The sequence below is a fragment of the Oncorhynchus tshawytscha genome, unplaced genomic scaffold (assembly GCF_018296145.1).
Source record: "Oncorhynchus tshawytscha isolate Ot180627B unplaced genomic scaffold, Otsh_v2.0 Un_contig_8522_pilon_pilon, whole genome shotgun sequence".
In the NCBI taxonomy this organism is placed as follows: Eukaryota; Metazoa; Chordata; class Actinopteri; order Salmoniformes; family Salmonidae; genus Oncorhynchus; species Oncorhynchus tshawytscha.
In genome coordinates this window covers 1-26,216 of record NW_024607461.1, presented here as the reverse complement: position 1 = coordinate 26,216, position 26,216 = coordinate 1, and the positions used below count along the sequence as shown (strand labels likewise).

Here is a 26,216-nt window from a genome sequence, read left to right as displayed (position 1 = left end):
CTTCTCAACCAGTCCACTTTGTAACCAGCTCATATCATGTATTCCACCAACCCTGATTCACTAATCAGAGGTTTGGATGATTAGTTGACCAGTGGTTAAAGTGGACTGGATCTAGGTGAAAGAACTAAATGGAGAGTCTTCCAGGGACAGTACATCTGACAAACTGAAAACTGCTAACAACAGTGTAGTTTACTCAACTCATTCAAACTATCATTATGTTATGTTCATAGGAGCATGTGTAATATGGTGTCAAATTAAATCTAAGAGTCTATATTTTGGGGAAATGCAATTCTAGATCCATTTTTCAACCAGTGAAGGCTTTGATTTCTGGGTAAACAGAATGCATCTTAGAAAAGATCACCAGAAAAAGTCTTAAAACCTTCTTTAAGTTCCAGTCCAAACATGACCTGGGAAGTGAGACGAGTGAAAAATCTATAACACATGTAGACATGTTGTCTTTATGTAGCGGGTCTTATATGCACCACAGGAGAAGCAGGAAATGAAGAGCGACTGTCTTCTATACCTTTTTTTTTTCAATCCATTATTTTACCAGGTAAGTTGACTGAGATGAGAACACATTCTCATTTACAGCAACGACCTGGGGAATAGTTACAGGGGAGAGGAGGGGGATGAATGAGCCAATTGTAAACTGGGGATTATTAGGTGACTGAGATGGTTTGAGGGCCAGATTGGGAATTTAGCCAGGACACCGGGGTTAACACCTTTACTCTTACGATCAGTGTCATAGGAACTTTAATGACCTCAGAGAGTCAGGACACCCGTTTAACATCCCAGCCAAAAGACAACACCCTACACAGGGCAGTGTCCCCAATCCCTGCCCTGGGGTATTGGGATATTTTTTAGACCAGATGAAAGAGTGCCTCCTACTGGCCCTCCAACACCACTTCCAGCAGCATTTGGTCTCCCTTCCAGGGACTGAACAGGACCAACTCTGCTTAGCTTCAGAAGCAAGCCAGCGGTGGTATGTAGGGTGGTATGCTGCTGGCTTACGATGATCTGCAATAGTATTGTGAAAAGACAGGACAGGAACACATCAGTCTCCAATGCACCATCTGACAAGTTGTTCTGTCTCAGTGTTTTCTCAGACTGAGGAGAACGGGAGCTACGGGTTGTACCAGGGTGTTAGTAGGTGACGCAAGTTGTTCTGTCTCAGCGTTTTCTCAGACTGAGGAGAACGGGAGCTACGGGTTGTACCAGGGTGTTAGTAGGTGACGCCAAGCACCCAGATGAAATAAAATACATTTAATGAAACAAAACCTCAAGATGTTATCATCATTCATCTACTGTAGCTGCCTACTGTTATGGGTGGAAGATGGCACAGTGATGCCATCTGTTGGTAAATGTTCATTACTGCAACTCTTGTGTTTTACCGGGGTGCTTGAGATACCCAGATGTGTTGTGATGTACTGAACAAGACTGGTTACTCGCATCAATGCCTCTGTCTCGTCATTTAACATTCAAACAGAGTGCACAACATTTGGTAGACTTACCTAATTGTTTATGGATATGACTTTATTTAGGACGAGTGCAATAGATAGTGGGTGTTTTCCTAATGAACGTCATTCAGTAAGGCACAACTGTTCTTCATCCTCTTTTTGACGGTAGCTAGCTTTTCCCAAGTAGATATCTAACTAGCTGGCTAATTCACAACTCCCCCCCCCCAAAAAAAAATATGTACTTAGTTTAAATAGCTACAAATGTCTTTGCAAGTTTTCCCACTACTAGTACTCCTTCTGTGAATCAACTTATTTTTCACGATAAGAAACATATGTCATCAATAAATACCTTGTTTACTGTAAAATGTTCTAATGTTATTTTGTTTACGGGGAAGAAGCAATATACACGAATCATCATTCACATCTAATTTCCCGCTTGATTATGAAATTGTTGAGCTGGAATCTCATGTGTTTGTTGTCAAAGATACATATAACGACTGCAATTATTACAAAGTTGAGGCTATTGTGCTGCAATACTGTCCAGAGGAAGGGAGTAAAAATCCCTTTTCCAGTTTCCAACAGACGTGGAAAGGTATGTAGTACATAACGAGAAGATGCATTTGGAGTAATTAAGGCATGGCGAAGCACACATCGTTGGCTGTGTAATCAGTAATGGGCTGTATCCATGACTATCCATACAATCAATCACCAAAGCAATGGCCACTGATGTATTACACATACCAGCAATGAAAACTAAACTACAGCTGGGTTTAACACAACTAGCATGAAGCAGCTAGTTAAGGTTAGTTTACCAATGTGTCCAGCTGTAGTACATCCAGGGATATGCTGCACAATCAATAGAAGACAATCATTTGTGACGCTGGGTCATTTCAAGGTAATTTATCAAGCTTAAATGATGGTAGATGTCTGTAAGACATGCTATATTAAAATCGGCATGGCGGATTTCAAGTTATAACAATCGATAATCTGCATTTTTTTTGTACGGCGATTATAATGCAATCCACGAGGAGACTGCGTGGCAGGCAGACTACCTGTTACGCAAGTGCAGCATCAAAATGACCTTGTGGCTGCAAGGAGCAAAGGTAAATTGCTAGCTATAAAATAAAAACGACATGGCTGCTGTTTAAATGAACCGTATATTAAAAACAATAAAAAATCCAATTTGATTGGTCACATACACATGGTTAGCTGTTACAAGAGGATTCCTTTATTGGATTGTATGTTTCAGAAATGATCTAAAAGATGATATTCATTTTTTAAATGTAGTTTGAAGCCCGGATTCCTCGACTCTGTCATGGAGAAGATTTGAACTCCTGGTCAGGAATATGAGCAACAACGAAAGAAATGTATCCCTAATGTTTGACAAAATAGAAAAACATCTAGATTACAATCGTGAAAGGGACACCACCGAATGCTTTAACCATCAAGGGCGACGTTGCCAATCAGGCAACGGTTGTTGTGGTTAGGAGAGTTCCATCGAAATGGAAACAGGTAATTATGTGACCGAGCTATCAGTGACTACATGACTACAGTTTATCTTTCCTAGAATTTTACTCACTAATAAGACACTTGATTGACTTACCCCTGGCTTGTTTACATCTCCCACGCAGGCATATGGCATATTTCCTGGCTAAATCGGCAAACACCAGCCCAAGAGACTACTGATATTTTGGCTGAGGCAATAAAGAGACTAAAAGGTATAAGATTGAATGTAAATAATAATGTCTATATACAATAATCCAGTTTCATCACTACTATATTTTGGGGGAATTTACAGTAATTACTTTAAATGCAACAGGTCATCAATGTTGTGTGTGTGTGACCAGGCCCCCTGTAATACGAAGTCCATGAAATTCCTTGGAACAAGTCTAAATGCCAAGGACCACACTGACGGGGCCCACTGCCTCACAGTTGAAGACCACACTGATGGGGCCCACTGCCTCACAGTTGAAGACCACACTGACGGGGCCCACTGCATCACAGTTGAAGACCACACTGACGGGGCCCACTGCCTCACAGTTGAAGACCACACTGACGGGGCCCACTGCATCACAGTTGAAGACCACACTGACGGGGCCCACTGCATCACAGTTGAAGACCACACTGACGGGGCCCACTGCATCACAGTTGAAGACCACACTGACGGGGCCCACTGCATCACAGTTGAAGACCACACTGACGGGGCCCACTGCATCACAGTTGAAGACCACACTGACGGGGCCCACTGCATCACAGTTGAAGAACACACTGACGGGGCCCACTGCATCACAGTTGAAGACCACACTGACGGGGCCCACTGCATCACAGTTGAAGAACACACTGACGGGGCCCACTGCATCACAGTTGAAGAACACACTGTCGGGGCCCACTGCATCACAGTTGAAGAACACACTGACGGGGCCCACTGCCTCACAGTTGAAGAACACACTGACGGGGCCCACTGCATCACAGTTGAAGACCACACTGACGGGGCCCACTGCCTCACAGTTGAAGAACACACTGACGGGGCCCACTGCCTCACAGTTGAAGACCACACTGACGGGGCCCACTGCATCACAGTTGAAGAACACACTGACGGGGCCCACTGCATCACAGTTGAAGAACACACTGACGGGGCCCACTGCCTCACAGTTGAAGACCACACTGACGGGGCCCACTGCATCACAGTTGAAGACCACACTGATGGGGCCCACTGCATCACAGTTGAAGACCACACTGACGGGGCCCACTGCGTCACAGTTGAAGAACACACTGACGGGGCCCACTGCCTCACAGTTGAAGACCACACTGACGGGGCCCACTGCCTCACAGTTGAAGAACACACTGATGGGGCCCACTGCCTCACAGTTGAAGAACACACTGACGGGGCCCACTGCCTCACAGTTGAAGAACACACTGACGGGGCCCACTGCCTCACAGTTGAAGACCACACTGACGGGGCCCACTGCCTCACAGTTGAAGACCACACTGACGGGGCCCACTGCCTCACAGTTGAAGAACACACTGACGGGGCCCACTGCCTCACAGTTGAAGAACACACTGACGGGGCCCACTGCCTCACAGTTGAAGACCACACTGACGGGGCCCACTGCCTCACAGTTGAAGAACACACTGATGGGGCCCACTGCCTCACAGTTGAAGAACACACTGACGGGGCCCACTGCCTCACAGTTGAAGAACACACTGACGGGGCCCACTGCCTCACAGTTGAAGAACACACTGACGGGGCCCACTGCCTCACAGTTGAAGACCACACTGACGGGGCCCACTGCATCACAGTTGAAGACCACACTGACGGGGCCCACTGCATCACAGTTGAAGAACACACTGACGGGGCCCACTGCGTCACAGTTGAAGAACACACTGACGGGGCCCACTGCCTCACAGTTGAAGACCACACTGACGGGGCCCACTGCGTCACAGTTGAAGACCACACTGACGGGGCCCACTGCGTCACAGTTGAAGACCACACTGACGGGGCCCACTGCGTCACAGTTGAAGACCACACTGACGGGGCCCACTGCGTCACAGTTGAAGAACACACTGACGGGGCCCACTGCCTCACAGTTGAAGACCACACTGACGGGGCCCACTGCCTCACAGTTGAAGAACACACTGACGGGGCCCACTGCCTCACAGTTGAAGACCACACTTATGGGGCCCACTGCGTCACAGTTGAAGAACACACTGACGGGGCCCACTGCGTCACAGTTGAAGACCACACTGACGGGGCCCACTGCCTCACAGTTGAAGAACACACTGACGGGGCCCACTGCGTCACAGTTGAAGACCACACTGACGGGGCCCACTGCATCACAGTTGAAGAACACACTGACGGGGCCCACTGCCTCACAGTTGAAGACCACACTGACGGGGCCCACTGCATCACAGTTGAAGAACACACTGACGGGGCCCACTGCATCACAGTTGAAGAACACACTGACGGGGCCCACTGCATCACAGTTGAAGACCACACTGATGGGGCCCACTGCATCACAGTTGAAGAACACACAATCCCCTTCATCTTTGTTGTTGCTCACCTGGTCAAATTAGTTCATTCTAAAATGGATTCAATAGTATTTTTCCATCATCAATCTAAACAAAATACCCCATAATGACAGAGCAAAAACACATTTTTAGAAATCTTTGCAATATCACATTTACATAAGTATATTTGAAATCGGGAGTAAGAAGGAAATCTTCCAATCAGGAGTTCTGGGAATTTTGGGAAAGTTAGCGGGAATTTTGCAACCCTCAGTTCAGACAACATAAAATGGCTCAGACGTTGCTGGAGAAAACCATTGACAATCTTATACCACCATCGTGTGGCCAAAAGATAGTATGAATTAGCTTGGGTGTGGGTCAGTGGGAGAATCTCAATTGCATTCATTGACTTCTCGCGTCCTTCTCAAAACCCATTGGAGGAGATCAGAAGTGCGGAAACTCTGAATTTCTCATGTACATTTGAGATATATTTAATTGACCAACTCCCACGTGAATGTATTGATATCTTTTGGGCAAATGATGTTGGTACAAGACAGTCAATGATTATTCCAGCAACGTCTGGACCAATTTATTTTGTCTGAACTGAGGGTTGCATAAGTGAATTAGATAATGGTTGTGTCACCACCTGGTGGTGACAGTTGGTTATTTTTCTTTATATAATAGTGATCTCTGCTGCCGTCTTCTGGACAGACGATATGTTAAAGTCGTACATTGGAGTGTGAATTGTTCCATTGCAGCAATTTGTTGGACTAGTCACTTAGGCTAGTCACTTACACTAGTCACTTAGACGGAAAAACCTACACCTCAAATCATTTTTGTTGTTGTATTTTACCCCCTTTTTCGATTCTGTCACATCACTGCAACTTCCAAACGGGCTCGGGAGAGGCGAAGTCATGCGTCCTCCGAAACATGATCCATCTAACCGCTCTCCTTAACAGTCGGAGGAAACACCGTTCAACTGGCGCAGGCACTCTGGTGGCCCACCTCAAAACATTTCCAACAAGGATCGAGTGATAGCGGTGTTTTGAAGTTACTGCTGAACGACGTTATTACTGGGTTTGCGCTCGTTAACCGCAAAGATGTTCCTGCAGGAGTCATGTAAATATAGTTTAACGTTTTTTTGTTGGCATCAGCAGAAAACACACTGCCAAGTGTTCCTGGGTCTGAGCTGCGCAACGAATCCTATAGAACCAGTTATGTCATGCTGGTCACCAGGTTTGGCCTCAATTCAAATTAAAAGCAGTCAATTCAGGAAATTATTTGAATAAAACAAGTCTTAAATTGAAAACCCTTTTAAATAAATAGGCTTCTACTTTTCAGTTTATTAAGAATTGAAAATGCATTTTTTCCTCTCCAATTAATATAGCAATTTGTGATAACTTCCTGAATTGACTGCCTTCAATTCAAATTCAGCCCAACCCTGAGGGACCTACACACACCATGGCTGGGTTCAATTCAAATTCAGCCCAACCCTGAGGGACCTACACACACCATGGCTGGGTTCAATTCAAATTCAGCCCAACCCTGAGGGACCTACACACACCATGGCTGGGTTCAATTCAAATTCAGCCCAACCCTGAGGGACCTACACACACCATGGCTGGGTTCAATTCAAATTCAGCCCAACCCTGAGGGACCTACACACACCATGGCTGGGTTCAATTCAAATTCAGCCCAACCCTGGAGGACCTACACACACCATGGCTGGGTTCAATTCAAATTCAGCCCAACCCTGAGGGACCTACACACACCATGGCTGGGTTTCATTGATCATAAACAAGAGCCTCTAATGCCCTGCACCAATGAGTGTCCAGTGTAGCAGGCCTATAAAACACACTTCACAATGGGGAATCTCCATTGAACATCATTATTTAAGATTTATCTACGTCTGAGAAACTGGCACAAGGAGATCTCATTTGATTTCAGCCGGAGAACCTGTTGCCAGACTAGAATTAACATAAAACTCAAACGATCGTGGTGTAACAAAGCAAAGTGACAAAACATATCCACTGATAGGCTAGATGAAATGTTGAAAGAGCCAATCACGTAGGGTTTCCACTCTTAAGATGCACAAAAAAACCCTCCACCACAAAAATGCCAAACAGTGTAAATGCAGATTTTTTAATTTTATTTTTTAATGACCATTGTATTTCCAAAACGTGATGTAGGAAATGTAATGAAGGGAATGTAATACATTATTTAATACAATCAGGGATTATTTTACCGCCTTGGACACTTTACATTACCTCTCCAAAGCCTTTTATATTGGCCAGGGTTGTAGACATCTACATTCATCTCAGTGGACTGGTTACGACCTGAACTCTCCTTATAACCATCAACTAAATCAGGATTACAAACCTGCATCCCTCCTAACAGATCACTCTATTTCCTGTGACCTCACAACCAGTCTGAGTAGTCAGTCAACTGGTGAGGAGAGTCTGTTGAACATTGTGTTCCTCTTGAGGTCAAAGACGACCAGTCTCAGTAGTCAGTCCACCGGTGAGGAGAGTCTGTTGAACATTGTGTTCCTCTTGAGTTCAAAGACAACCAGTCTCAGTAGTCAGTCCACTGGTGAGGAGAGTCTGTTGAACATTGTGTTCCTCTTGAGTTCAAAGACAACCAGTCTCAGGTCAGTCCACTGGTGAGTCTGTTGAACATTGTGTTCCTCTTGAGTTCAAAGACGACCAGTCTCAGTAGTCAGTCCACTGGTGAGGAGAGTCTGTTGAACATTGTGTTCCTGAGTTCTCTCAGTAGTCAGTCCACTGGCGAGGAGAGTCTGTTGAACATTGTGTTCAGTTCTGGTCTTCAGGTGTCCGTCCGTGTAATGGAGTTAAAAAACAACCAGTCTGACAGGAAATCAACAAGGCTGAAGGTGTAACAGTGATGTCCAACATCCTCAGGGCAGGTCCACATGTTGAGGAAGGAGTCAGACTTCATGTCCCTCTAGTATGGCAAATAGAGGATCTGTGAATAAAATGGAGAGAAATGATGCAATCAACTTTCCGTAGGTGGTTAAATATTATATATATATTTATTTGTACCTTTATTTAACTAGGCAAGTCAGTTAAGAACAAATTCTTATTTTCAATGACGGCCTACCGGGGAACAATGGGTTAACTGCCTGTTCAGGGGGCAGAACGACAGATTTTGTACCTTGTCAGCTCTGGGATTTGAACTTGCAACCTTTCGGTTACTAGTCCAACACTCTAACCACTAGGCTACACTGCGTGATTAGTGCCAGTGTTAATCACAGTGTTTAGAATCACAGTGTTTAGTGCCAGTGTTAATCACAGTGTTTAGTGCCAGTGTTAATCACAGTGTTTAGTTCCAGTGTTAATCACAGTGATTTTAGTGCCAGTGTTAATCACAGTGATTAGTGCCAGTGTTAATCATAGTGTTTAGTGCCAGTGTTAATCACAGTGTTTAGTTCCAGTGTTAATCATATTGTTTAGTTCCAGTGTTAATCATAGTGTTTAGTGCCAGTGTTAATCACAGTGATTAGTGCCAGTGTTAATCATAGTGTTTAGTGCCAGTGTTAATCACAGTGTTTAGTGCCAGTGTTAATCACAGTGATGTCCACTCCACATACAGTATAATAATTGGACAACGTTGACATCCCCAATAAGCTATTCTTCTAAGCCACAATGTTTGCGTTGAGGCAGGCAGCCCAATTCTGATAAATGTTCCATTAATTTACATTTTGACCAATCACATCAGATCTTTTTCAAAGCTGATCTGATTGGTCAAAAGACCAATTACTGAAGAAAACAAATTCAGAATTGGGCTGCCTGTCAGCAAAATTGTACAAAAAAATTCTGATTCTTAAAAATAATATTTAGGGATTTAACACACCTTTAGGCATTTGGGGTTTTCACTTGTGTAGAGTTGAAAGTGTTTAGTCCGACATGGGGGGCTGATACGACCACGCTGCTTTAGGGATACTCTGCTGGAAACACAAACACGTGTATGAAGATATCAGACCAAGCAATTACAGCTAATTCACATTCCTTTAAGTGTTGACCTGAATGCTATTGGCACCAGTCAGATTCTATGATTTCTTAAAATGTTAACATAATTTAACCCCCCTCATAAAAAACAAATGACTTGCATACCTTTTCATCCAGAGGCTCACGTGTCACAACTAGCTACGGATTCTGATTCATACGCGGTGTCTGGAGAAGGGGAGACTTGTGCACTGAGACGAGTTGACTGAGGGAGAGGGTCAAATACAAAACAGAGGACAAAAACAGAAAAACTATTCCGATCGAACTGCAGTTCCTCGCAATAAAATGACAGCTCTAAGAATGTCAGTGGAAGTATCTTAAAAAAAATTAAAAATACGTAAAAATAATCTTAGTTTACGGTAGAATAACTCCCTGTTCAAAAAAGGAACATATTGGTAACAGTAAGGCAGGTCTGGATACAGTCTCTGAATCTTTCCACAAAAAAAGGAATATATTGGTAACAGTAAGGCAGGTCTGGATACAGTCTCTGAATCTTTCCACAAAAAAGGAATATATTGTAACAGTAAGGCAGGTCTGGATACAGTCTCTGAATCTTTCCACAAAAAAAAAGGAACAAAAAAAAACAAAATAGCCCACTGATAAAAAAATAAAAAATATGATCCATCATAGTAGGTTATTTCACTAATGCTACTACTACATACTCTTAGAAAATAAAACATCTTTGTCTTTTTATTTCTAACAAAAAAAGGACCAGAGGTTCTTCTGTAGAGGCTTGTATTTGTAGTGGAGTTCGTTTCGTCAATGAATACGTTGTAAAATAGTTAAGAAAACAAAAAAAGTCCAGCAATAATCCTGCTGTATTCAGTCTCTACAGCAAGACCAGACATCAACAGTTAAACAGGAAGGAAGGCCAAGGGAATCTGCACAAATCCACGATTGAAAGACTAAACCCTTAATACAAATACATTGTCTCCCTATTTTCACTTAATCCTAAAAATACTAGTGCTACTCCTCCTTGTGTACCAATTTCTGAATTGGTCCAAGAAACGCTGGCGTAGCCCTCCATTAAACATTTAGCTACAGTATATCCCTAATGAATACACATCTCCGTTAGGCTCGTTGACTGTGTTCTAGGGTGACTAATAGAGTGGAAGTCTACGGACTTCAGGGAGACCTAAAACTAACACTAGGAAACCTTTCACATTCCAAGTGTGATCCAAAGATCAATGTAGCATACAGTCATTTGAAAACACACGTTTTTAAAACTGTGAAACTATTGTGATAAAGGCAGCCCAATATATGAAGGTAGAGTTAAGTCATAGCCTTTGCTTTACCTATATGAAGGTCTGTGTGTATTAAGCAGGTAGACCTACTTCAGGACAGAAAGAAGACTTTAAAACACAATGTCCTCCCTACAGCTGAGACAGAAGCCAACCAGCACAAATAGTCACAGTGATGCTGAGTAGCTGGAGCTGGTTGCCAATCTGGTCATTGATTTGGTTAGGCTACATCCTGTCCAGACTGAAGCTCCATCCTGTCCAGACTGAAGCTCCATCCTGTCCAGACTGAAGCTCCATCCTGTCCAGACTGAAGCTCCATCCTGTCCAGACTGAAGCTCCATCCTGTCCAGACTGAAGCTCCATCCTGTCCAGACTAAAACTACATCCTGTCCAGACTGAAGCTCCATCCTGTCCAGACTGAAGCTCCATCCTGTCCAGACTGAAGCTCCATCCTGTCCAGACTGATTCTGGGTGTTTCTCTCTACCACACAAGTGATCAACAGCCCTTCTTCCTTTTGGCAAAACTCTTGTTGTCTCTGCTTTCTGCAGTGATTTTAAACAGTTGTTTTGTAATTAGTCCAGAGCCATTCCCAGGTACGAGTCGTCTTCTTGAACTGAGGGAATTTGACTTTTGCCGATTTTCAATAGCCCCCTGAACTGTATCCAGCAAGGATTTGTTAGCATTTCTTCTCAGAACCAGTCTCGACTACAAAGCATTTTGAAACTTCGGTAAGAATCCACCTCGTGTTGCACTTCATCACATAAAACAATATCAATCTTTTTCTCATTTTTTCAGGCAAATGAGAAACTGGCGTTTCACAGCGAGCAGATCAGACTTTTCTTTCCATCTTGCATCTTTCCCCCTGAGATCTCAGTCAGGAAGTAAAGGCAGTGCTTTTCTTTTCCCTGGCAGATCCATCTCATCTCAATGAGGTTCTACTTGTCTGACAACTTTCTTTTCCTTCTTGGCTATAAACATGTATTTATCCTCATTAAATCCCTTTTTTCCCCTGGTTACTTCTGTCAAGTCTATGGTATTTTGTCTCAGTGATTCTGCATTGGACCGTCTGGTTATATCTGTGAAGTTGGCTCGGTTTTACTTCTGAAAGGACCACTTTCTGCAGCTGGTAGTGGTGCCTGTGGAAGGCTGAATACATTTCCAGTCGGAATATTACTGGGTGTTGATTCATGCCATGATTCATCTTTGATCAAATGCTCTTCAGATGTTCTGACGGTATCTTGGTCTTTGCAGAAATAAACCCGTTTGACCTCAGAGTAAAGATCTGACTCCTCCTCCTCCTTTATGCAGATCTCAGCAGGTACATTATCCCGGTCAAGCATCGCTGCTTCATCAGTGGAGACTGTTTCAGCTGTCTCCACAGAGATAGTGTCTTTACCATGATGAGGATAAACCAGTCTTGCGTTTTGTTCCATATTTTTTTCAGGAAAATAATCTGAAAGCACATTTGTTTTTGCTTGTCTTTTAATCACACTCGGTATTATGAACACCTCTTTTGAGACAGCTCTTTTTCTCATGAGCTCAGATTTGTGTTTCTGAACCATTCGTTTCACTTTACAGCAAATATGCAGTGGAATTAGATTACGTCTCTGATTTTGCAAACTAAGATCAAAATTGTATTTTAGAATATCAAAGAGAATGCACCCACTTTTTTTTTTTTTTTTTTTTAGGATTGGATTTTATCCTAGCATATTTATGCACCTCAAATATTACACCGTTTGTCAGTAAATTCAATTCCAGTTTCTTTTTAGATGGTTTGGATGTGACATCAAGGTCCAGACCTATTTCCTCACAGAGTGGGTAGCACGCTTTGGCTTTCACCATATTTTTGGTGTGAGACGTCACATTTGATTGGTCCAAGTTGGTAATGACAATTTGCTTTGTGTCTTCAGTACAAAGTGCAAGGTCAGTCTCATCAGAGATTCTCTCTATTTTGACAAGATGAGGTTCTATTTGTACTACTTCAGAGAAATGGCCTCCCTCGGTCTCCTTGGTTACTAACATGTCCATGTCTTTCTTCTTGCTCATTAAATTCAATCTCCTCCTTTTTGATACTTCTTTCATTTGGTATTTCGGCTCAAGTGATGCTGTAGTGACCTTCTGGTTAGTGGTCATCTCCGCAGGGTTCTTTCGTTTGTGTGACTTCTTTAAGAAAGCTTCATTTTCAAGTCCCAATCTCCATGTACCGTTTGTACCCGTCTTGCGCTGTAAAACTGCTTTTAACCTTCCCATAATATCTTCGGCCAGCTCAGTTTTCCCACTTTTTAAATCCAAATCAAAATTATGCTCGAGAAACTCACACACAACCTGCTTCCAATTTCCACACACTAGTGAGGCAAAATCAGCCAATTCAAACATTACATCTCTGGTCAATAGATGCAAGTCAAGTTTCTTATTTTTCCCATATTTTGATTTCACAACAAGGTCAAGTCCTTTTCCCTTACAGATTGGGTAGAGTTCCCTCAATGCTTCTTCTACAGTGGGCATCATGAAGGATTGATCCATTGTTATATCTGTCTGAGTTGGGAAGGTTTCCGTCTGGACATGTTGAGGACGGACGATGCCCATATAAGGCTCATACTTTGTGCAGGTATCATTACGTCCATTTTCAGGGCCAAGGATTGCCGTCTCATCAGCACACCGTGTCACATCTGTCTCAGTGGAGAAGCTCTCAGTCGCCACATGCAGAGGAGAGATCAGGCCCACAACAGGCTCCTCCTTTATGCAAATGTCAAAAGGTGTAGGATTTGACAAGCTGTTTTGCAAATAGAACTGTGCCCATTTAAGGGAGTATACCAAAACTGTAACTGTCTTTGGATCAGGAAGGTCAAAGACCTCTGTTAACCACTCAGGTGTTCTCTTAGAACGCATCTTCAGCATTTCTTTTAATTTCTTTTCTACCCTGTTTGAAAAGTCATATTGTTGTTCATTTTGTACACCAAGAACAAAGTTGTAATCTAGAATATCAAAGATAACATGAGGGCGAGATCTATTAATGTTTCTAGCATATTCTGACACCTCAAGCATTACACCAACTGTCAGTAAATGCAAATTCAGTTTCTGTTTCGCTCCAGATCCAACATTGAAATCTACACCGATCTCCTTGCACTTGACGTATGGATCTTTCCAATATCTCCCAAACTTTCTTAGGTTGGGTCTTGAGTAACTGCCACGACACTGACGTATCCATTTATCCTCTAACGTTTTCTGGCATTGTAGTCTTGGACTTAAATTGGCATTGTAGTCTTCCTCTTCATCAGAGGGAAAGTTCAATGGCTCACAATATTCTGGAAGAATAGGCCTAGTAGATACACCTAAATTACAGTGGTTTTCTGTAGCAGGTGAGGTTAGCACAGATTGAATGGTAGTACTAGGGCTTGGGATATTAACATTGTCAGAGGGCAATTTATTATTGGTCTGTGTTTGGCTAGAAACCTGTGAAGTTGGGTTGATTTGAGCTTCAAAATAACCACTGAAAGTGGATGCATGTCCTGTCAGAATATCACTGGACGGTGCTAAATGCCATGACTGCTCTTTGATTGAATTCCCTTCAGATGTGCCGATGGTATCTTGATCTTTACAGAAATAAACCACTTTGACAGCCCTGTTCTCCCCATCACTTGCTCCGTTCATTTCAGGAAAAAGACGTAAAATCTGCCCGTGGCTTGTTGTTTGGGGACTGGTGGGAGGTACATGTGAATGCTCTTTCAGTAAACCCACGTGGTAACCTGTTTCTGTGTTTTCTGACAATGTTGAATTTGGGTAATCTATCCAGGCATGAATTGAATCAGACCAAATTTTTTGTTGATATTTTTATTTCTTTTTATATTTCTTTTATCAAACAAATCGAAGTACTTGTTTCTCTCCAAATGGGTATAGAATACAACCTTTTAGTTTCAAGTAAGGGCTTTTACACTGTTAGAATGCACGTTCACGTCATTGTGTGTGCTGGTACAGGCTGCTGCACCTACAATTGAGTGAATTATAATATGAACAAACAGCGCTGACATTGACATTTTAGTCATTTTGCAGACACTCTTATCCAGAGCGATTTACAGGAACAATTAGGATTAAGTGCCTTGCTCAAATGTACCTTGGCAGATGTGTTACCGGGTAATCTCTGGTAGTGAAGTGAGCTGTATCATAGTCCTGTCACTGCTTCACTCCCTGGCTACGTCAATATATATAAAAATATTTAAATAAATAAAAAGAGTTCAACAATTTTGTTGACTTTCTGCTCACTTTATTGCATTAGTGAGCCCTCAAATGATACTTAAGCTTAATTTGCTACATAGGTTACCTGCCTTTTTGCAATTATTTTCCATTGGACAAAAGATGTAACCCACAAATACGTTGGCTTAGGTTTTTTCCAAAGTACCAATGTTTTTAAATTATTTTATATGATTTCAACTAATTTATGTTAGTTTATTTGTTATGCATGCTTTAACATTAGGTTTCCATGCTGGTAGTAGTGTCTGGGTTTTGATTTAAAATGTATGTTTGTGCCATGTTTAATCCCCCCTGATCCTGCTAGGGGATTAGGTTACTGGCCCAACGCTCTTAACCTCTAAGCTACCTGCATTACCAAGGGGTTCACATTTTTCCAAATAGGGTCCCCTGCATTTTCTAGTGTCAATTTGGGGTCATCTGCAGAAAACGTTTAGGGACCCCTGACATAGCAGCAAGGCCGGTTACCGACCAGACACGCAGGGCATTAGCCTGGTGGCCACTACTTTTTATGCCAAGTGTATTTCACCATGTCTCAACAGACTTTACAGAACAAATGATTTAAAAAAATTATTGAATTATAATAATGAATAAATAAAAACAAGACACAACAAAGGTCATGGAATAAAGTTCAAAGATGACCAGTCTGGCAGGAATCAAATAGCACGCGTCAAATACAACACGTGTAGACCTTACAGTGAAATGCTGAATACAACACGTGTAGACCTTACAGTGAAATGCTGAATACAACAGGTGTAGTAGACCTCACAGTGAAATGCCGGATACAACACGTGTAGACCTTACAGTGAAATGCTGAAAACAACACGTCTAGTACACCTTACAGTGAAATGCTTACTTACAAGCCCCTAACCAACAATGCTTAAAGAAGTTTTAAGAAAAATAAGTGTTAAGTAAGAAATAGATAAGTGAAAAAATTAAATAAAAGTAATAGCAGCAGTAAAATAACAATAGGGTATCCTGGAAGGACATTGACCTCATCCCGTCAGTTGAGGATGCCTGGTCATTCTTTAAAAGTAACTTCCTCACCATTTTAGATAAGCATGCTCCGTTCAAAAAATGCAGAACTAAGAACAGATACAGTCCTTGGTTCACCCCAGACCTGACTGCTCTCGACCAGCACAAAAACATCCTGTGGCGGACTGCAATAGCATCGAATAGTCCCCGGGATATGCAACTGTTCAGGGAAGTCCGGAACCAATACACGCAGTCAGTCAGGAAAGCTAAGGCCAGCTTCTTCAGGCAGAAGTTTGCATCCTGTAGCTCCAACTCCAAAAAGTTCTATGACACTGTGAAGTCCATGGAGAACAAGAGCACCTCCTCCCAGCTGCCCACTGCACTGAGGCTAGGTAACACGGTCACCACTGATAAATCCATGATTATCGAAAACTTCAATAAGCATTTCTCAACGGCTGGCCATGCCTTCCGCCTGGCTACTCCAACCTCGGCCAACAGCTCTGCCCCCCGGCAGCTCCTCGCCCAAGCCTCTCCAGGTTCTCCTTTACCCAAATCCAGATAGCAGATGTTCTGAAAGAGCTGCAAAACCTGGACCCGTACAAATCAGCTGGGCTTGACAATCTGGACCCCTATTTCTGAAACTTTCCGCCGCCATTGTCGCAACCCCTATTACCAGCCTGTTCAACCTCTCTTTCATATCGTCTGAGATCCCCAAGGATTGGAAAGCTGCCGCAGTTATCCCCCTCTTCAAAGGGGAGACACCCTGGACCCAAACTGTTACAGACCTATATCCATCCTGCCCTGCCTATCTAAGGTCTTCGAAAGCCAAGTCAACAAACAGGTCACTGACCATCTCGAATCCCACCGTACCTTCTCCGCTGTGCAATCTGGTTTCCGAGCCGGTCACGGGTGCACCTCAGCAACACTCAAGGTACTAAACGATATCATAACCGCCATCGATAAAAGACAGTACTGTGCAGCCGTCTTCATTGACCTTGCCAAGGCTTTCGACTCTGTCAATCACCATATTCTTATCGGCAGACTCAGTAGCCTCGGTTTTTCGGATGACTGCCTTGCCATTTTGTAGATGACATCGCCGAAGTCGAGTATCGGTAGGATAGTCAGTTTTACTAGGGTAAATTTGGCGGCGTGAGTGAAGGAGGCTTTGTTGCGGAATAGAAAGCCGACTCTAGATTTGATTTTCGATTGGAGATGTTTGATATGAGTCTGGAAGGAGAGTTTACAGTCTAGCCAGACACCTAGGTACTTATAGATGTCCACATATTCAAGGTCGGAACCATCCAGGGTGGTGATGCTAGTCAGGCGTGCGGGTGCAGGCAGCGAACGGTTGAAAAGCATGCATTTGGTTTTACTAGCGTTTAAGAGCAGTTGGAGGCCGCGGAAGGAGTGTTGTATGGCATTGAAGCTTGTTTGGAGGTTAGATAGCACAGTGTCCAATGACGGGCCGGAAGTATATAGAATGGTGTCGTCTGCGTAGAGGTGGATCAGGGAATCGCCCGCAGCAAGAGCAACATCATTGATATATACAGAGAAAATAGTCGGCCCGAGAATTGAACCCTGTGGCACCCCCATATACAGTGGGTACCGGTACAGAGTCAATGTGGAGGTTATATACAGGAGGTACCGGTACCGGCTCAGGACCTCAGACTTGGGAGAAGTTTCACCATCCAACAGGACAACGACCCTAAGCACACAGACAAGACAACACAAGAGTGGCTTCGGGACAAGTCTCTGAAAGTCCTTGATTGGCCCAGCCAGAGCCTGGACCTGAACCCAATCGAACATCGCTGGAGAGACCTGAAAATACAGTGGAGCAAAGAAGTATTTAGTCAGCCACCAATGGTGTTATTTTCCACCATAATTTGCAAATTAATTCACTAAAAATCCTACAATGTGATTTTCTGGATTTTTTTCCTCATTTTGTCTGTCATAGTTGAAGTGTACCTATGATGAAAATTACAGGCCTCTCTCATCTTTTTAAGTGGGAGAACTTGCACAATTGGTGGCTGACTAAATACTTTTTTGCCCCACTGTAGCTGTGCAGCAACACTCCACATCCAACCTGACAGAGCTTGAGAGGATCTGCAGAGAAGAATGGAAGAAACTCCCCAAATACAGGTGTGCCAAGCTTGTAGCGTCAAACCCAAGAAGACTGTAATTGCTGCCAAAGGTGCTTCAACATAGTACTGAGTAAAGGGTCTGTATACTTATGTAAATGTAATATTTAAGTTGATTTATTATTATTTCTAAAAACCTGTTTTTGCTTTGTCATTGTGGGGTATTGTGTGTAGATTGATGGGGGGGGGGCAGGTAATTCTACTTTACAGTTAACATTTAATTCAGAACGTGTTGGTGAAATTATTTCTGTCAACCCACAAGACGGTTATCACATCAACTGGCCACACACAGAGTGATAGACAGGGGCAATATTGCTGGAAATTAATTCGCAAATATTGTGTTAAGTTTGGCTTTTTAAGCCAATAGTGGCTAACCAGGGGTGGGATAATGTTGATTAGATAATAGCTGGGAGCTCGCAGAGTCTTAAACTTGTTGTTGACAGTTTGCATTGGAACAAGTGAAAATCTAATGTACTTTCAGAACTGTTTGGCTACTCATAGGTGGGCAGCGAGCTACTGGGATCTATCTATCTGTTGGAGAGCCCTGGCTAGATGGGGAATATTTATATCCCCTTAGTGGTTCATCACGTAAGCAAAAGGGAATATGTTCCATCATCTATGTTTGTTTTGTACAAATTGTCCACCGATATTCATGTAATTTCTCTGTTTTTTTTTTGCAGTATGAAAGTTTATTTCAAATGTTTGTTCTTTGTCATTGCCAAAGTAATTTATAGAATGTACTTTTCCCCAGTCATTCACTCTTTTTCATTCTGAACACATCCTGGCAGATCTGAAGCTAATGTGACTTTCATACATTCAGATCTAATGCAGCGTGGATCAGATGACAGAGGTCACATTTATGTGCCGGGGTGTAACCGAGGTCATAGATGCTCCATAGCCATTCATTTGAGTGTTTTATATAATCAAGAAATGGAACAGGAAGATCACAACATTGGTTTGGGGGTGGGGGGTGTTTACTACTGTAGCCTACCATGGGGTATGTAGAGTAGATATGTGGTATTGGAGTATGGGCCTGATTGGTGAGTGCTGTAGAGATTGTTGTCCTTCTGGAAGGCTGTCCCATTAATTCATAAAAATCCTACAATGTGATTTCTGGACTTTTTTTCTCTCTTTTTGTCTGTCATAGTTGAAGTGTTCCTGTGATGAAAATTACAGGCCTCTCTCATCTTTTTAAGTGGGAGAACTTGCACAATTGGTGGCTGACTAAATACTTTTTTGCCCCACTGTATATATATATATAAGAGATATATCTAGGGTAAGCTTGACATGGTGTAATTGACTCAACACAAACACATAACACTTCAGATGTCTTATTGAATCATTAAAATCAGTTGTTATTTCAATTCAGGAAGTAAACCAAGTTCCAATTCCACATTTTCCCAACTGAAAAGCATTGAAGAGCATTTGAATTTCAGTGTATTTCCTGAATTGACACCAACCCTGGTTGGTAAACAGAAAAAAATGTCAACATAAAGAAGGTATGTAGGCTACTATGCCTCTAATATGTGTAATTAATACTAATAATATACTTACGGGCTTCAAACTCACTGAGGAGCAACAGCCTCTCTGACTGTGAACGTTCTGTTGTGACTTTCTGGACAAAAAAACACACAAACAGCAACATTTAGGGTGGAATAGCCAAGAGTGAAAGTCATCCGGTATTGTCCGGTAAAAACAAATAATCACCACAGTAAAACTTGAACCTGTCACAATAATTCAGACCATTATTTAACATTACGGCATGTCAGCTGCAGGAAAATGAGCGAATTCACTTTAAAACGGGCGCTATACACTTCTAAACTGCGGTTAGAGAACAACAATTTTATTCACCCCAAGGTGGAGATAAGTGTTTGAGACGCGCGTGTACAGCAGACTGGCAGCATCAATTCAGACGACAAGTGGACTTAATGACAAACACCTGCAGGTTTTACGTAACGGGTGTCTCTTTCCATCAGCGCACTGTTTGGATGATGGAATGATTCTGTGATTGGACAAACGTGTGCGGGAAGCCAACGGGAGCACCTTTTGAAGTGGTTGACCAATCAGATGAAAACATCATGACTGGTTGTATTGATGCCACATTAAAAAGGCATGATAAAAGTTATATGAACAACCTTTACTAGGTCCTACAGAAATTATAGTAAATTAATAGGGATTTTATATACAATCCTCTGGTTAGACCCATAAATGTTTCTCGTGCACGCGCACACACGCTAGGGGTCTTCATAGGTCTAAAAGATTTGGACCTGTTACGAAACGGACCTGGGGCTTTCCCACGCGGACCAAAAATGTTTAAAATATAGGAGACCTGTTCCGAACGGACCTGGGACCAACTTTTTTTTTTAAAGCTACTTCATTAACCGGAGATAATAAAGAGCGCGAGAGAGAGGTATCGTTCTAGCAAGCCCCTTTGACGGCATCAAACGAGGAGAAGCTAGTTAAGCTAGATAACGTTAGCTAGCTAGGCTAATTAAGGCTGCAGAGCACGCGCTTTCAAATCCTACAGATAACAATCACTCCATTCAGAATATCAAGTAGCAGTATACCTGTTGGCACTTGGTCGTTGTAGCCTAACTTTTAATGACATCATTTTAATTCCATCCTCCATTGATTAGATATCTTTTTTATTATTATTATTATTTATTTTTTAAATAATAACAAATCAATACATAAAGCACATGAGGGAACACAAGCATACATAGATTACAAACAATAGACAATCGAGCTAGGGGTGGGGCTGGGGGCGGGGCTAGGGGGTACAATATCACATTACAATTACACAAGGACCTTAAGGGACATGCATATACTTACAATTCTAACAGCTTTTTTGTTAGTAGAGTATTTAACCGTCTTAAAATACAGAAATACAATTTCTTTTTGTAGGGTACGAAAATGTGGTTTTCTGTTTGTAAATTTACATTTGTGTATATGAAATTTGGCCAAAAGAATAATGATATTAATTCATAAAAATGATTCCGCTTAATTCTATTGTATGTAAAGAATCCAAACAGTACATCTCTCCACAATAGTGTAAAATCTTCATAAATGTGTTCAATTATAAACCTACTGATGTCTTGCCACAGTTTTCTTACATGCATACAATGCCAAAAAGATGCAAAACTGTGTCTGGGTGGTCATTACAAAAGGAGCAATTTGAGTTGATGTTTTCCTTAAACTTCTTCATATAGTGGTTGGCAGGATAATATTTATGAATAATTTTAAAGGAAACTTCCTTAATTTTGTTAACAAGTAGGTATGTGTGTGGCAACATCCAAACTTTTTCCCAACAGATATTATCAATAAATCCATTCCAATAAGGCATGACATAAGGTATAGATACAACATCCTGCTGAAACAAGGATCGTATCGCTCTGTTGTTGAATGGACCAAAAGAGAAACAAATCTTTCCTACTGATGAGTCAACAGGGTCAAGAAGGTAGGCTCTGAGGGTCAGGTCTTGACATGTTCCTGAATAATAAAGCAACACCCGAGGGAATGGCATCTAAAACAATTGCAAAATCTTTAGGTGTTACAGGGACCTTGTAAAGTGATAAGAATTCTTTATAACTGAGTAAAAGACCCTCTGCATTTACCAGTTGGCTCACCAATAGGATATTATTTCAGAACCAATATTCTAAAAACAGAGAGGTATTTTTATAAAATATATCCCGATTATTCCATATATAATATCTGTGTGGAGAGAAAATTGTGTTTATAAATTAAGGACCATGACAAGAAAACCTGCCGATGAAAAGCAGAAAGTTTCACTGGAACTTTGCCAATATTATAATTGCAGAACAACATGAAGTTAAGGCCACCAAAAGTAGAGAAGACATGATGAGGAATATAATTCCAGATAGACGTGGGTCTTCTTAAGAATTGTTTTATCCAATTGATCTTAAAAGTATTATTTAAAGTAGTAAAGTCTAGTAAATTCAGTCCACCATTCTCATAAGTGTTCATTACAACAGTTTTCCTAATGTAATGGGTACGGTTTCTCCAAAGAAAGTTGAAAAGCATCTGGTCTATCTCCTTGCTTATTTTACGGTCAAGATATAAAGACAGAGCACTATATGTTAGTCTAGAGATACCTTCAGCCTTGGTTATTAGGACTCTACCTTTTAAAGATAAGTCACTCTGTTGCCATTGATTTAGTTTCTTCTGGGTTTTTTTAATAAGAGGGTTCAAATGTAGTAAGCTTCTAGACTTCTGATCCTTTGTAATGGTTATGCCTAAATATGTAAGTTCTTCTTTTACTGGAATACCATAATATGAAGGTGTCACATCATCTTTGACAGCTATGAGTTCACATTTATTAATGTTAAGATATAGACCAGACGCTTTGGAAAATGACTGTATTACATTGATCGATATGGGAATTTGGTTAGAGTCTTATAATAATTTCTTTACCAGCTATGGAAACCTTGTATAGGACTATTATTTAAAGAATTTGCAAGAAGTTGGGTGATTAATGAAAACAGGTATGGAGAGATAAGACAACCTTGCCTAATTCCTCTCTTTAATGCAAATCTAGGTGAGGTGCCATATTTCAATTTGATAGAGCGGTTACCATTTGCATAGAGTCTTAATAGCATTACAGAAAAAATATCTACTGTGTCAAATACTTTATAAAAATCTAAAAATAATATGAAGCTATCCTCAGTTATTAGGTCTGAGTAGTCAAGTACGTCTAATACTAGTCTGACATTGTTAGAAATATGTCTGTTCCTCATGAAGCCAGACTGTGTTTCATCAATGATTGCATCCAGGACTTCTTTAATTATTTTTGCAAGTAGTAAGGCTAATATCTTATAGTCATTATTAAGAAGACAAATTGGACGCCAGTTATCGATGAGCAGCACTTCTTTTTTAGGCTTAGGCATCAGTGTTATTAACCCCTGATTCATGGTAGGAGGGAGAACATTGTTTTTAATACTCTCTAAAAAGTCTTCAAATAGGAAGGGAGCTACTTGTTCAGAAAATAATTTGTAAAATTCTGATGTAATTCCATCAACACCTGGTGATTTATTGTTCTTTAGATGTTTGATAGACTCTATAATCTCTTCAACTTTGATGGGTTCATCACACTGTTTAGATTCTATATCACTGATAGAGTGAACATTATTCAGTGAGTTAAAAAACATATCTGTGGATTCCTGACAGTATGTAGAGCTATACAATTTTCTGTAAAAATTGCTGCAGTATTTAACGATTAATTTTTGGTCATCTGTAATAACACCATCAATGTTTAATTTATGGATAGTGTTATTTTTCGAGTGAAATTTCTCAAGTATACAGAAATAGGATAAATTCTGTTCTCCCTCCTCAATCCATTTTTCCCTAGATCTAATAACGGCTCCTTCTGCTTTTAATTTATATATATTATCCAGTTTATTTGGTAACTCAATTAGTTCCATCTTCTCCTCCCCCAAGAGGTCGGCTGGGGACCTCTGAGAAAGGGAAGTTATCCTAATGATCACCTTTTCCTCCTCAGCTCTTCTGGTCTTAGCAAGATTACTACCATATTTTCTAAGATATTTGGACACCTCAAATTTAAAGAGCTCCCAGTTCTTGCAATAAGATTTTTCTTCACAAGCCCTTTCCCAAAAGTGTGAGAGCAGATCTTTAACCTCAAATGTAACTATATCATTATTTAATAATGAGCTATTTAGCTTCCAGTAGGATGCTCTACCAAGGTTCGTATCAGGGTAAATATTTTGATATCAATGTAAATAGCCCTATGGTCTGTGAGGGAGTAGTACAAATATTTGTAGTAACACACTCACTATCAATACATTTGGATATAAGCCAAAAATCTATTCTGGATTGTCTGGAGCCTGTTTTGTTACTCCAAGTGAATGATCTTTCAGCCAGAAACCTCTCTCTCCATATATCAGTAAGATCAAACTTTTCCATAACAAGTATTAAACCCAAATTCTGATTGGTTGGCCTACCTGGGGGCCATCTATCAGTTGAATTATCTATTGTAATGTTAAAGTCCTCTCCTATCAATAATAACGAATTGGGAAATTTAGATAACCAATGAAGTATATGTTTCTCTATAGATTCAACCAACTCATCATTCTCATGTTTGGTGTTGTACCCGTAGAAGTTTACAGTAATGAGCGTAATGTCATTGTAACTGATCACAAGACAAATAAAGTGACCAAAGGGGTCACAGAGTGTAGAATATTACCACCAAAGGTATTTTTCATTGTAGTGACACCAGCGGAGAGCCAAATATCGTTGCCCCACTGTGACCTCCAGAAGTTGGCATCAGCCAAAATTGAGTGAGACTCTTGAAAAAGCAAAACTCTGTTCGAAATTGTTTAGCAAATAAAAACAAGGCCTTGCGCTTCAACCTGTTTCGTAACCCCTAGCATTAAGAGATAATATAGACAGACAAAACAGAAAAGATTATATAAAAGTATAAACTGTAGTAGGATGAGTCAAAGACGTAGGAGCAGTGAACGTAAACGACAAGGAACCGAGATCTGCACCATTTAAGTCAATTTAAAGTGAAAATAGCTTATTCCATAACCTTTGAGCTAGACATTATCTGGCTTTGAAATTAAACTCAACTGGAAATGATGTTCAAGACCAAACCAAGGCTTCTTGTAGTAAGAGAGACTAAAAACCCTCTTTAGTGTAATCAGGAACTATTCTGAGAAATAAAACAACAAATAATAATTTAAATAAAAGGGTACCTACTATTTTAAGTACATATGAAAACTGATCATAAAATAATTGAATAACAAAATGTTTTACATTTAAGACCTTTTTGAAATAAGTATTAATAACTAAATAGAACAATAACCGTGTAAAGTCAGAGCAGACCTGTATGCCATTTAAAACAGTATCTTAGTTACTGTATACATAAAACATAAATTCAGCTTTCAATCTTCATCGTAAGTTTGTAAACAAAATAGGTCTTCTGGTCATACAAGAACAAACTAATAAATTGAAATACCTGAGTATTCCTGAAAAATAGTCACCTGATGCTTATTAGGTAAACAACATAAGGAAAATGAGAATACCATGGCTGAAACCATCAACCTGTTCCTTCTGGTGAGATTTTAGGGAGGAATATGGATTTCTGAACCGTTGATGAAACCTCGCCCTCTGACGAAGTAAGCAGCCTTCCCCTCACTTCGTCTTGATCGTTGGCCACAACTTGTTCCTTCTTTCTATGTCCTCCGGGCTGTGATGCTCGGTGAAACGCATACCATGGCTCTGAAGGAAGGCGTTCTTCCTAGCAGCTTTCCAGACAGCATCCCTGTAGAATCTGGTAGTGAATAGGATGATGATACCCCTGGGTCTTGAATCGTTTTGCTGTTGCTTCTTGCCGAGGCGATGTACAACGTCGATGGTATCACCAACTTTGTTCTTCTCTGCAGGCAAAATTCTTGGCAGATGCAGATAGCCTCTCCTCACACATCTTCATTCTCCACCTCTGGCAAGCCGCAGAGTCTCAGGTTCCATCTTCTTGTGTATTGTTCCAGATCAGTGAGACGTCTATGGTAGACATTGTTATTCTTTTCCACCCTTTCCACATTTTTTCAACTTTTGCCACTCTCTTTCACATCCTTAATTTCACCACATGCAAACTCCACAGTCTTTTTCAAGCCTTCGATAACCATGGTGTTCGCGCCTACCATTTTCTCAATGGCGTCACACCTGGAGTTGATGAGTAAGGAGAGGGTAGCCACGATGTCAGAGTTCATGTTGGGTTTTTGAAGGGTGGAGGTTTGCACGGAGTAACCGGTAAAGAGGGGAATTCGTCATCTTCAGCATTCGAAAGCATGATATTATCCATGGCGAAGCGTAGTTATGGCTTGCCGCGTTCAGAGCTTGTCGGAACTAGGAAAGTTGAACATTTCGGGAGGTGCCAAGATGGCTGCTTGAACAGACACTTTTTACCGAGCTCCGTACCAAACTTCAGAAAGATTGTGAAAAAAAAAAAGTTTAGTCATTATTATTTTTATTTGTTCAAGATATAAGACCTTTCCTATAACTGGAATGATAATTAAATCATTTATTTCAGCATGTCCAGGCAAAGTCGTGACAAAAAAAGAAAGGAAGAAGTTAGCCGTTCTATTGCTAATCAA

At 41.3% G+C, this 26,216-nt stretch overlaps 1 protein-coding gene and 1 long non-coding RNA gene across 2 annotated transcripts; both read right to left on the bottom strand.

Moving 5' to 3' along the window:
- Positions 1 to 3,346: 3,346 nt before the first annotated feature.
- LOC121842577 (cysteine-rich, acidic integral membrane protein-like) lies at positions 3,347 to 5,800 on the bottom strand. Its single transcript, XM_042312455.1, has 2 exons — positions 5,795 to 5,800; positions 3,347 to 5,518 (listed from the first exon to the last, which is right to left on the bottom strand). Exons 1-2 carry the CDS (start codon positions 5,798 to 5,800, stop codon positions 3,347 to 3,349), a joined length of 2,178 nt encoding a protein of 725 aa, XP_042168389.1.
- A 2,499-nt stretch (positions 5,801 to 8,299) lies between these two features.
- LOC121842578 lies at positions 8,300 to 10,831 on the bottom strand. Its single transcript, XR_006081165.1, has 3 exons — positions 9,596 to 10,831; positions 9,336 to 9,429; positions 8,300 to 8,447 (listed from the first exon to the last, which is right to left on the bottom strand). It is a non-coding gene; the product is annotated as an uncharacterized LOC121842578 (long non-coding RNA).
- Positions 10,832 to 26,216: the final 15,385 nt, after the last annotated feature.